Source organism: Thamnophis elegans, chromosome 9 (genome assembly GCF_009769535.1).
Source record: "Thamnophis elegans isolate rThaEle1 chromosome 9, rThaEle1.pri, whole genome shotgun sequence".
Classification (NCBI taxonomy): Eukaryota; Metazoa; Chordata; class Lepidosauria; order Squamata; family Colubridae; genus Thamnophis; species Thamnophis elegans.
In genome coordinates this window covers 26,841,581-26,855,225 of record NC_045549.1, presented here as the reverse complement: position 1 = coordinate 26,855,225, position 13,645 = coordinate 26,841,581, and the positions used below count along the sequence as shown (strand labels likewise).

Below are 13,645 nucleotides of genomic sequence, written 5' to 3'. Positions count from 1 at the left end.
ATCCTTTTAGAGGGTCATTGAAGTGCTTGAAAGTTTATTGATTTCAAACCCCTTTTCTCAACAATCTCAACAAAAACATTTTGGATGGATGGCTGTCTAGCATTCCCTCATCCAGTCTACGTGTATAGGAACTTATCACTACCTTCCCAATTGATCCCTCTATAATCCCTCCTAAACTGATCTACTATTGAATGAAGATTTTTATTTCCTAAAAGGGTAAACAAACACTGTTTCCTCAATCTCACCCTATAAAATTTAGTTTAGTAATCTCCTGGTTGTCCTTATTTCCTTTCTCTATACCTGTTCTTGCTTTGCTGAATCTGTGTTAAAATGCATTTACAAGAAAAGATTTGTCAAATATTGCATGAAATTCTGATTAACAAACTAGTTAAGTTGGGGACAGATGATTTAGACATTAGTCACAAACAAAAATAGCTTAGAAATTATAGTGAAATAAGTTAAGTGGTTGATAATAGGATACAAGAAAGCTTAATTTTTCCCTACAGTCATAGGATTAAGGGAACATATTATTTGGACTATCGAAGACAGTAAAATGCCTGTATTCATGACAGTATTCCAATATAGTTGGGAATCTAAATTATAATTCAAAGTGACATGGTGAAAGCAAAGAAGTCCAACCTATGGTGCTTGCCACAGTATGTTTCTTTCGCCTCCTTTTTTAATAATATGTATAGTTGAGAAGGGGTGGTTAAATGTAAGTTACAGGTTCTCAGTGTTTTATTTTTACTTTTAAAATACAGTGTTATTTTCTGAAACAAAATAGTACCTATTCCGAAGTAAGAATATGGTTAACTGAAGAGGTGATAATGATTGCAGTGATGGTTAAAAGACCATCAAGTGCAGGATATAAACTGGCAGTTATCTGTGGCCAAATGTTATTTATTGAAGAATCATTCATTATGGGAAGTTCTGGCTGTGAATGCCTTGCTGGTCCAGCTTTCAAGCAAAGCAAAATGATTTTCTGCTAGTGCAAAAATTCCACTGACCCTAAAGAAGTAGTCACTTAAATAGAAGAGGTTTTTGTAAGTGAAATGTATGCATTTCTACCTATGAGTCAAATGGATACTTGATAAAACTAATTGTTCCCTTAGAAGGTCAGACTATTGGTTTCAATTCTCAGAAATATGTTTTGAACTAAGGCTTAAGTCATTTCAAGCTTGAACTTGAAAAATGGAAATGTATGCTTAAACTACCTTTCGGTATAGTAGATCTTCTGTCAGTATAAACTACCATGGACTCAGAGGTGGTATTCAGCAGGTTCTGACCAGTTCTGGAGAACCGGTACTAGAAATTCTGAGTAGTTCAAAGAACTGGTAAATACCACCTCTGACTGGCCCCACCCCCATCTACTCTCTGCCTCCCAAGTCCCAGCTGATCAGCAGGAAATGGGGACTTTGCAGTAACCTTCCCCTAGAGCAGTGGTTCCCAAACTTGGCAACTTTAAGACTTGTGGACTTCAACTCCCAGAATTCTCCAGCCAGCAGAGCTGAAGAGTTGAAGTCCACAATCTTAAAGTTGCCAAGTTTGGGAACCACTGCCCTAGAGTGTGGCGGGAATGGATATTTTACAATATCCTTCCCTTGCCATACTCACCAAGCCACCCCCACAGAACTGGCAGTAAAATTTTTTGAATCCCACCACTTTATGCACTGACTGGTTTTCTGACCTGAAACAAAATATTCTGAGTTCCGTATCTATTCCTTTCTAGCTAAAACAAAGTATTTTTGATAGATTATGAAGTCTGTGAAAGAGAATGAGCCTTGGTTATTGTATTATTTCATTTGCATATATTCATTTTCAAAGTAATGGTTGACCATTTTATTCTGTTTGCTACCCAGTATTTGTTGACACTTGAAACATTGTATATGCTGATTTTTCTTTAATAGGTTCAGGAGAAACATTTTCTTTCTTTTAATTGATTGATTGACTTACTCGGGGCCTGCACATAGCTATCAAATCTGAAATTTAATTTGCAAAAATTTATGAATGTAAAAGGCATATGGATATAGTGGGTGTTAATCTATACTATTTACAGAATTATGCTAAGAAACTGCAAATGTATCTGTTTTGTATGACAGCCTTGTTGTCAACTGAAGATGTGTGACCCAAGGAAAAGAATATTGTAGAATATTGTGCATTAACAGAATGGTAGAAGGAAGGGATAATAAAGATAAGAGTACCTATAAAAAAAACTAGACAAATCTTTCTCTTCTTTCAACAGTGCGACTTCATGAAAGCATATCAGAAGAAGGATTTCATTACTTAGTCTTTGATTTGTAAGTTGACTTGCCTATTTGCAGTTTGTTCTATAATATGTAATATATAAAATGAAAGATTATATATGATCTAAATGGAAAAGAAATGGAGCAGAGATTTCCAGACACACACACACACACACACACACACACACACACACGGGTGAGCACCGGTAGCCATTTCCTATCTGTAAGGGAAGGCAGTCAGAGGTGGTATTCTACTGGTTTGGATAGGTTCGCCTGAAATCGCGGGTGGCCCTGCCGACCCGCCCCAGCTCTATTGCATCCCGTTTAGGCCCTTTTTTCACCAAAAGCACATGCATGGAAGGCAGTGCACATGCACAGAGGCACACATGCTCACATTTGCGAACCAGTAGGGAAAGTAAGTGAATACCACTCCTGAGGCCAGTGCATTCTAAGTAACTCTGGTTCATGATGTCCAGACAGTATCTCTGAGAAATCCATGTTTATAACTACTGATAACTATTTATGGAATAGACAAATTTGATGGACTTTCTCAGGGGGGATGTCTAAGAATGAAGAGAGAATTATAAAGAACAACACAAATTATATAAGTATAGCACATAATATTGACACTGGCAATAGTTATTCTAATACGGAATAAAAGGCAACTGTAGTCTGTGAATTCTGATCAGTTCCTGGTTTCTAGCTGGAGTTAAACCAGAATTTCTAGGTTAACAAAGCCAGGATGTTTTCTGCAGCAACATTTAAGCTATTTTGAAGAGAAATTAGGAGAAAGCATACAACCAACCCAATATTATTATATCCGAAATAGTCAGTTGTATGTTTAAATTATGTATGTTACTTTCTGTGAATTTTTCATTTTATCAAGACAGATAAAAATATTTCAAACAAAAGAAAATCCCATTACAATTTAAGCAGAAATGTTGAAAAAAATGCATAACAATATAAATTGGAAAATAATTCAAAATCTGTGAGATTTGACAGAAAAAAATGGGTACTTATTTTATATTGAAAACCTGTTTATAGTAGTTTTTCTTCTAAAACATAATAAAGACAAAGAGGTCACCAAACAAAAAATATATATAATTGCTGTTAAGTAATTGTAATAAATAAATATGGACATCTTCCCCCCACTCTTATGACCGTCTACAAGAGCCTCAAGAGTGACTCTGCAACTGGCATGGGCATCTAAGAAGGATATGGCACTCTCTCCACCTCTTTAACTTTTTAACCTTTTAATTTTTAACTTTTTTAGTACTCTTTTTAATTCTGATTTTAATTATGCTTTTACATTAATGTGTGATGTTTATTTGTAAATCACCTAGCATTATTCCAGTGAGATGGGCAGTGTAGAAATTTGATCATAAATATGAATAAGATGTGCTTTCACCCAGTTATAGCCAGCATTAAAAAATATTTTTGTAAAGAATTTGTCTTTTGTTTATGAAGCACATTTCTTTTGCTGAAAACACTACTGAGTGAAATGTAAAGGTCATTAAGTGGGCTTATTGTTGCCTGAAAATCTCTCATTTCAGACCTCACAGAACAATGTGTTTTGAACTAAATTTTAAAAAATGAAACGAAAAGCATCATTTTATATAAATTATTTTCTCTCAATTCTTTATTAGATGCTTTATTTGAAGTTTGTTTTAAAAAATCAGCTAAGTATAGAAAATCTTTAGTATTTAAATAGAAATGATAAATAATGAAAGTTTTCAGATAAAAATTCAGTGCAAAATTATTTTTAAAAAATGACTTGCGCCTATGAGCAAAATTATACTGAAGCCATTGAAATGCGTTTCTTTTTCCTGTCTTGGAAAGCCATCAAATTAAGAGTTGATGAAGAAGAATAGCAATAGCACTTAGATTTATATACCGCTTCATAGTCAGCATATTGCACCCAACAATCTGGGTCCTCATTTTACCCACCTTGGAAGGATGGAAGGCTGAGTCAACCTTGAGCCGGTGAGATTTGAACTTCTGAACTGCAGCGAGCAGACAGCTGAAGTAGCCTGTAGTACTGTACTCTAAGCACTATGCCACCTGGGAATAGCTAAATAGAACTGGTATCTCATCCAAAGTGAGGGAATGGCAATTTGAAATAATATAAATCCTTGGAATATAATTCTTCACCATATCTACTAAAATAGCATCACTGGACAGTGCAATAAAATGTGCAATTTATGCATTATATTGGGGGTCCTCCAATAAAATACACCTATTCATTCCTGGTTTTTCACAGCAAATATAGTACAATAAATCATCCTTTTGAGGACTACATGAGGAAAGCCAGAACAGTGAATGACTGAAATATCCTAATATTTAAGGAAGGTTCATATTTTATGTACGCAAAAATTCACCTGTGCAGAATGTTTGGAAATCAGTAATTTAAAAAAAAAAAAAGTAATGTGTAAGTCCGGCAAACATTTATCTACACATTATCTGAATCCGGAACTAAGTCTGGTTGAAGGTCCTTTATTATATGAAGCAGCCACATCATATTTGCACAAAAGTTGGGTAAAAATTATATTTCTAACTTAATGTTTTTTTATCTGTAAAAATGTTTCATATCATTACTAGAGTTACGGGAGGCGAATTATTTGAAGATATTGTTGCAAGAGAATATTACAGTGAAGCAGATGCAAGGTCAGTGCTAAATTTAAAAAAAAAATCATCTGGGTGTTCTCTAAATTTGATAAACAAACTAAAAATAAATTTAGTGTGATACCCTGAGGCAAATTACAGTAACCATTCTTAAATCTCAATCTTGGAAAACAGTACTCATTTACCATACTGGGATTCCACCTGTTTGCGTTTTTCAAAGAGTCTATTTAGAGATATTTCTTTCCACAATGTATTTCCCATTGGAATATTACCATATGGGAATTTGGTTCTACAAATAAATGTGCCATTATTATTCAATGAGTTGTATTGATACTTCTTTCCTCTTACGTTACATTTCCTCTATCATTAGACTAAAGCAACATGATGGTAGTGAAGTATGATTTTTCTTCCTTCAAATCCCACCCCAAATATATTACCTTACAAAATGATTTTGTAGAAGCTCAACTATTCCTGAGGGGAAAAAGAAAAAAAATAGGTATGGGAGTGATTGATTTGCTCATGTAGGAAGTTTCATACTAGTTTTTATTGGAATTTTAGAAAGGAAAAGGGTGATACCTCTGGTATCTAAATAATATACAGAATAACAGAGTTGGAAGGAACCTTGGAGGTCTTCTAGTTCAACCCCCTGCTCAGGCAGGAAACCATAGACCATTTCAGACAAATGGCTGTCCAATCTCTTTTTAAAAACTTCCAGTACTGGAACATTCACAGTTTCTGGAGGCAAGTTGTTCCACTGGTTAATTGTTGTAACTGTCAGGAAATTTCTTCTTAGTTCTAGGTTGCTTCTCCCCTTGATTTGTGCCTATTAAAATCAAGGACCCCAGCAAATTCCAAAACTACTAATGAGTTCCAATATCCATAACTAGTCTATATCTGGAACCCATAGCCTCAGCTTTCCCCCCCATTCCTTTTCTATTGTAGGCAGTAAAATCAGTTCACGTGGCTTTATTCTTTGCCTGCCACTGTAGTCGTGACATCAGAATAATGTTCAGTTTTTTTATTGACACCAATAAAAAGTTCACCTGTTGCTGTAAAAGCAAGGGATTACTCTTTACTTTCTTTAGTACTGACCTCAAAGCATCCAAAGGCCTGTCTTTATAATTTGCTGTCTTTTTTTCCATACTTAGCAAGTGTGTGATAAATATAATGGCTGAGAGGAAGATTAATAAATGAATGGGTTGAAGTCAACTCAAGACCAGAAAAGTAACTGTTCATGAGCATAGTTGTCTCTGCTGGAGAAAAGGAGAAATTATTTTTGCTGATTCTACTTTTCCTAAAAACATCATGCAGCATCTTATCAACTTCTGTGAAAGAGCACTGCAGGGAACTTTAGCAGAAGAGGAAGAAAAAAAGAGAGATCTCTTCTTCCTCCAATGAGGCTATCTACTGAATTTACCCCCTAGAACAGTGGTTCCCAAACTTGGCAACTTTAAGACTTGTGGACTTCAACTCCCAGAATTCTCCAGCCAGCTCCAGCTGGCTGGAGAATTCTGGGAGTTGAAGTCCACAAGTCTTAAAGTTGCCAAGTTTGGGAACCACTGCCCTAGAACAGTGGTGAGTTCCTACCGATTGGGACCTGTTCAGTTGAACCGGTAGTGGTTGTGTGGCCTGGGTCACTGGAACCGGCAATGGCCCAGGCCTGCCATGCCCCCGAACCAGTTCCCCAGGCAGCACCGACAGCACCGCCATCTTGTTTTTCAGTTCTGCGCATGCAGAATTTTAATTGCAATGCGCATACGCACGCAGCATGTAAAGGGCGCACACAAGCGAACCAGCAGTAGTGCCTGCCGGAACCTATCCCTGCCCTAGAATCCTACTAAATTAATTCAAGAGACTCCTGGTTGTTCTTTTTTCAAAGATGACTGCTAGTAACTGATTGCTTCAAACGCACCTTTCAGTTAAACTGATCCTCCCACACTCACACACAAATTTCCTGTTCTATTAAACTGTTTGGTTTTCAATAAGCTTTGTGCTTTTTTAAAATTTGCTCTGTTTTACTGTTTTACTTACGCTCATATATAAAAATGCTTATATATGTTGGTGTTAAACAGGAAAGAATAATGCACATAAAAATAGCCATTATGCCATTTATTAATATGTGGAAAGCATGCATATATTAGAATGATTTGCATTGTATTTGTTTGTTATTCAGCTAATATGTACTCTCTTAAGCACACTAGACAATAGAATATAACCTACATTGGTTAGCAAATATTCATGCTCTCCAGGTTGTATAATACCTACAACTTCATATTTTTCATCATCATTCCAAACACACTGAGTAGTCAGTGAGCAAAATTCTTTGTTGGTCACTACGCATAGTCTTGACCATAATGAACAGTGGTTGCACAAGTTCTCTCTGCTATTTATGTTGATACACTCCACTACTAGCTACAATAAGCCTGTATTATTTACTATGGATCTATCACCTAGTATGTGTTTTAACTTTTCCTCTCATATTTCAGCAAATATTCCACCAAAAGTTTATACCTATTATATGTTTTATGTTAAATGTCATTTCTTTTGAGTCTCTTGACAACTTTTTCCAAAGAGAAAGAGAGAAATGCTGTGTTTCAGTTCTGTGTGTAATTAAAACCTGTCTGAAAATGTGATTTGATTATTTTAAGTTATTACTATTTTAAGTTCCTTTCATTATTATTATTATTATTATTATTATTAAATTATTTTCTGTATTAACGTGATTATGTGCCTTAAAATGTTTCCCCCCCTCCCATTCTGCCCTTGTATCTTTGCAGTCATTGTATACAGCAGATTCTAGAAAGTGTTAATCATTGTCACCTAAATGGCATAGTGCACAGAGACCTCAAGGTCAGTATCTGGTGCCCCGTAGGTTTGCTAAGACTTTTGTTTTATTATTATTTTATTTGTTTTTGTCTCTCTCCTGTCTCTCTTCTTCTTCTTCTTTTCTTCCCGGCTTGAGTTTTAAGGGTGGGTTGGCTGAGAGGTTCCCTTGGCTATCCTCCTCACCCTTAATATGAGAAATGGATAATGCATGAGGCTGCTTTCCACTCTGCAAGTGTCACAGGTTTAATGTCCATCACAGAAAAAGGTAGAATAGGTACTGCTAATACAGAGACCTTCCAAGAGATGTGGTAGGTGCCATAGGTATCAGGGGCCGTTTTGGAAGGAGGTAACCTCAGTCCTGTAGCCTGTATCTGTGACTGACCTTTGTCTGTGATAGATGTTAGCCCTGCAGGTTTAAAAACACCACTTCTGTTCAGAGACAATGGGTTATTGTAGCAGAATGACTGGTTATGCATTGCTCTGCTAGAGTAGGATAGATCCCTCAGGCAACAGGGATCAAATAATTGCTTGGCTAAATGAAACCATGAAGGGTGAATAATTCATCTCAAATGCAAAACTACTTAAAGTAAATTTGCTTTCAGGGTTACTGGTGTAAAAAAAGGCCTCCAAGGCGAGTAAAGGAGGGAAGGAACAAACTGCATCAGATATTTAACCCAAGTTTGTAAAATGGGTTTATCAGAGCAATGATATGCTCTCATTGTCCACTTCTCAATATAATATGCATATGCCCAACAATACAACCTTCAACCCTTTTGTTGAGCCTGGACATATCTCTACCCCCCTCCTGTTCATGCCCTACATAAAAGTGGGCTAAAGCATGATGTGTATTTGCAGTGCACATTCACAATGTCTAAGGAAGTAGCTGTTCTAGAGGAGGAATGCAGAGCCATACATTTTTAAGAGGTTGTGAATCACAATCTCAGCCTGTTCATCATTTTGCACTTTAACCCAGTCTCACTGAGGTTATACAGACAGTGAGTGTACAGCTTCGAACTAATATACGCCCCCTGGTGTTTGCATGCAGTCATTGCATTCAGCAGATCCTGGAGGCTGTGCTACACTGCCATCAGATGGGCGTAGTCCATCGGGACTTGAAGGTGAGTAATGCTGTGGGGGAAGATAATCATATTACACAGATTCAAAGCACTACATAGCTGCATTTTTGCATCTAGAAGCAAAGAGATGCACACTGATTATTTTGCAAGTTGTTTATGGTTGCAAAAGCAGGCAACTATTTTTTCCTTGCAGATTTAGGATTCTTGTGATTTTTCTTCGCTTACTTTATTCCCACCTCTCTATATACATATTAATTCAGCTATGCGAATACAGATAAGGTTAATCAGTTTTCACATATGATTAGTTTCATCAGTTTTTTTCCTAATGTGACATTGTTGACCAGCAGTTCCAATTGAATTTTTAAAAAAACCCTTACACCTAAAATATACAGTGAGCAAATGCAGAACAGTAGTAACAATTATGAGCCAATGGTTTGTCATTCTTTTGGAACTTAATTCAGGACTTGCATGCAAATACACATAAATGCACACATTCTTTTCATAAATTTAGAGCAACATGTGTTTTGCAGGTTGTAACAGTAATATCTAAAAAAAAAAACAATCTGAAAACTAAGCAGAATCTCAGAACATTTTAAAGCAATTTCTTTCAGTTGCTCCCTGTTTAGATGAGATCTGTAATAAACTATAGAGCTGCCTGTTATTCTCGCAATACATTTTCAGAAGGAAATTTAGACCCAATGGAGCATCTGGAATTTACTAATAGATTTCATATTGTGAACATCCATCATAGCAAATCTGCATGGTTACTTAAGATAATAGTAGTTCCGCCTAGCAGTTATTTGGAATGGTTTATTCCTAAACTAGATCTAGTGTGCATTTGATAATATTCTGCAGTCATTTATGCTCTGCATGTAACATTATATTGATGTATTTATGGCAACAGCTTCACTGGCTAACCTTGACAAATATACAACACTACCTTATAGTGGGTGAGGATAATTGGGCAGGATGAGTGTGCATCTATTATTGTACATTACTTCTGATAATATGATTTGGACTAGAACCCATATTATGCATGAAATGACTGCCTAGATTGCAAGGTATACACAAAAAGTACAAAAAGAAAAAATGAAGACATGTACGTGTGTTGGTGTATACAATTGTATATCATTTTTTTTCTGTGATCAGGAAACATTTATTTATTTAGCTACCTAATGCTTGCTTCCCCAGGTGTCTATTTAATGCATACTCAAGAGCCTACATCACAATTCAATAACCCAATTCTTTTTTTAAATTAATACAAAACAATTAAAATTATCTACCATTAGAATAACAGACTTGATAAATTATTTTAAAAGAAAAATGATTAAAAGAACAGTAGCCCTTATTTTTAAAAACATTCATCTTGCCACCAATACAACAATATAGGCAATAAAGTATTTATGTCATTCTGTTTTTAAATCAAACCCCTTCTTCAGATGTAAAATGTGAACATTTTATCTTGGATAAAGGATTCTGTAAATCATATACTGTTTAAACACCTATGTACATTTTAAAATCATTTTGCAAGGGTGATGTAAAAAATGGCCCCAGAATGAGACGGATGACTTCATTCAGTCTTGAATTAGTGCTGAAACCCATTAAAACAAATCTGACTCACATTTATAGAATACAATTAACTGGTCTTAATTTCAATACAAGTGTAGTTTTCTTTAAACATTAGCTTTGGATTCACCTTGTGACTATTTCCATTTCTTTCACTATCATTGCTTGATTTGGCCAAATATCTTTTTCCTGAAGAATCATAGAGAATTACCCCTTGTGATTTGTCATTAAAAAAATATCTTGTTTTATTTTGCCAGCTAGATCACCACGTATGTGGCTTTTAAAATATAAACTTAGATGTGTAATATTCTTTTAGGATATCCTTTATACATACAGTTTAGATACTAACACAAAATATGTTGTATGCCTCTTTTATCAATATTATAATAAAGAAGCTCAAAAATTATTGCTTTCTGTCTACTATATGCACATCTGCAGCTAAAGTGCAACTTTGTGATCCACACACTGACTTGTTCCTTTCTTGGATGGAGTCTCAAGATTCCATCTCTGTTTAAATCCCCCATATTTTTGTCCAATTGTGTACATTTGCCCCAACCTATTCAGAACTCATGCATGACAAATCTATTGACATTTCCATCATCCTGAACTGGCTGATGCATGGTTTTTTAAGGGCATAGTCAGTTGCCCAGAAGTCAGATGAGCTTGCTATTGAGTGTATGGCTGCTCTGTAATTATTGGACCATGTTTCTTTCCTTATGACTGTGATATTTGCTTCACATATTTATGTCCAAAGTTACTTGTTTGCAATATTCAGTGGTTCTCATGGGCAATTAGGTTGTTATCCTAGTTTTGTGTTGTGCAAGATCTAGGTATTTGTCTATCAAAGTGCATAATGTAATACAATGTACTCTAATCTGAGTTTATGAGAATTTTTGAAATTCCATTCCCGGCCATCCAGAAAGTTCAAGTTTAGACAGAAGCTGGTTTAACATCACAGCTCCTGCTTAGGAATTTGAAAGTTATAGATAGTAAGATTATCCACGCTTTCTAAGAACTATGCTCTACTAACTTTTTTCTGCCTTAATAAACCTTGCAGATTAATTAGCCTGGCAAACTGCTTGTAAAATTGATTGCACTTCTTGTTATAATAATTTTTTTAAAGTTTAAATTGCAAAATTGAAAAAATACAGGTAGTCTTCAACTTACAGCAGTTCATTTAGTGACTGTTCAAAGTTACAATGGCAATGAAAAAAGTGACTTATGACCGTTTTTCACAGTTACGACCATTTTAGCATCCTCATGACCATGTGTTCAAAATTAAGATGCTTGGCAACTGACTCATACTTACCATTGTTGCTGTGTCCCAAGGTCATATGATTTTCCTTCTGCGGTCTTTTGACGAGCAAAATCAATGAGGAAGCCAGATTTACTTAGCAACTGTGTTAGTAATCAACTGCGGTGGTTCACTTAACCACTGTGGCAAAAAAGGTCGTGAAATGGGATGAAAGTCACTTAACAAATCTCTCACTTAACAACAGACATTTTGGTTGTAAGTCGAGCACTACCTGTAGCATTAAGTATGTTTAGATCAGTGTTTCTCAACCTTGGTAACTTGAAGATGTCCGGACTTCAACTCCCAGAATTCCCCAGCCAGCAAATGCTGGCTGGGGAATTCTGGGAGTTGAAGTCCGGACATCTTCAAGTTGCCAAGGTTGAGAAACACTGGTTTAGATATAATGGAATATTGACATTTTAAGATGATTTAACGATATTACAAGCTAGACCCTAAGACTACTGCAACTGAATTATAAGGAAGTGATTTATTCCTGATATCTAGCAGTCATATAAATTTTGACAAGACAGATATAGGTAACATTTCTAGGTAATGTATCCTTTTTGCAATAAATCATGTTGATGATGTATCCATCTTTAGCAAGGAAACATATTTGAGCCTTGGTCTCATATCAGTAATTGGTTATATGTGATCATAACTTTTCTTACAAGAAGAATGTGTTGAAGAAGTCATTCTATGGGCCATGTAGTATTGTCAAGAAGTGTTAAAGAGCTTGGCATTCTGGGAAATTCAGGCCAACTAATCTGATGGCCATCAGGCTAGAGAAAGTTAATAATCCTATAATGTGGGATAACTTTGTATTGCCAAATAAAATTTGGCAATACTTGATAGACCAGTCTTAGAAGCTTCTAAAAGAGTTTCTAAAGAGAAGAGAGGGTTTAAAAATAAAACAGAACTAAAAACAGTCCTGTTCTAAATAATTTGTAGATTTGGGATGCATATAAAATTTCTCAGAATCAAACTTTTATTACTTATCTTTGAAAATAGGAAAAGTGTGTTTTCTCTGTCTCCAACTTAATCTATATAAAGTAAGTACCAAATTAAAAATATTGACTTATCTTCTACTTTCTTTTTTCTTCTCTTCTGTCCTACATAAAGCCTGAGAACTTGCTTCTAGCGAGCAAGTCAAAAGGAGCAGCTGTAAAACTGGCAGATTTTGGATTAGCAATTGAAGTGCAGGGTGAACAACAGGCCTGGTTTGGTAAGAAAAAAAAATTCAGTTTGTATTATACCTTCCCATTTATCCCAACATCATTATATCATATGTGCCATTAGTGTGCCTGCAAGTGGGACATTAAAGAAATCTACAGATTTGCAAAAGTTGCCTGAATTGACACTATACCATTGAATCAAGCATCCATTTTTCTCCAGTCAGAAATCTACATTAACCCTCATTCCCAAATTCATCATCATTGTCTTTTAACAACCCCATAATTCCTTGCGGGGTGGAATCTGGGCAACCAAATGGAGCAAGCAGAGTGTTTTAATGGCCAGATGCCCTTCCTGTTGCCAGTGCGGAGTTTTGTTCATCAGATATATTCTCAGTGTGCCCAGAGAGAGAAATATGATCCTATGATCAAACTCACAGCCTCCTGATCGTGAGGAGATGGTTCCACCTCTAGGCTACTACACCATTCTTCCTCACCCCCAGATTAAAAGCATAAAATGCACAATTTGTTTTAAAGGAAGTTGTATGTAAAAAGCAAAAGTGACTGTTACCTGTACATATTAGCTTACGTTGGAGAGAAATTTTTTGAAAGATCTACATAAAAAGATTTTGAAAAAGTTCTCCCAAAATCTGTACTTGTATAGGAGATATTAAAAACTCTACGCAATGAACAAAAATTCAGATGATGGGAGTGTTAAAAGGGATGTGGTTATGCCAGAGGTTTTCTTTACCATTGAAAAAAAAAGAAATCATAAATTGGTTGTTCTTTTCAGTTTTTCAAACTATTCAGAACCCAGACAAATCCCTAAATTGAGCTCCTTTCAAGCTT

General features: G+C 35.6%; 1 protein-coding gene across 7 annotated transcripts in view; it reads left to right on the top strand.

Moving 5' to 3' along the window:
- Positions 1-13,645, top strand: part of CAMK2D (calcium/calmodulin dependent protein kinase II delta) — a 140,991-nt gene that overhangs the window by 79,371 nt on the left and 47,975 nt on the right. For 5 of the 7 annotated variants that reach the window (XM_032223599.1, XM_032223600.1, XM_032223601.1 and 2 more), the window contains exons 4-7: positions 2,243-2,297; positions 4,842-4,907; positions 7,643-7,715; positions 12,747-12,849. In XM_032223599.1, coding sequence (XP_032079490.1) covers positions 2,243-2,297; positions 4,842-4,907; positions 7,643-7,715; positions 12,747-12,849 — 297 coding nt within the window. Of the gene's footprint in view, positions 1-2,242; positions 2,298-4,841; positions 4,908-7,642; positions 7,716-7,772; positions 8,810-12,746; positions 12,850-13,645 lie in introns of those variants that run through there. The other 2 variants (XM_032223605.1, XM_032223604.1) reach the window with 2 other exon arrangements.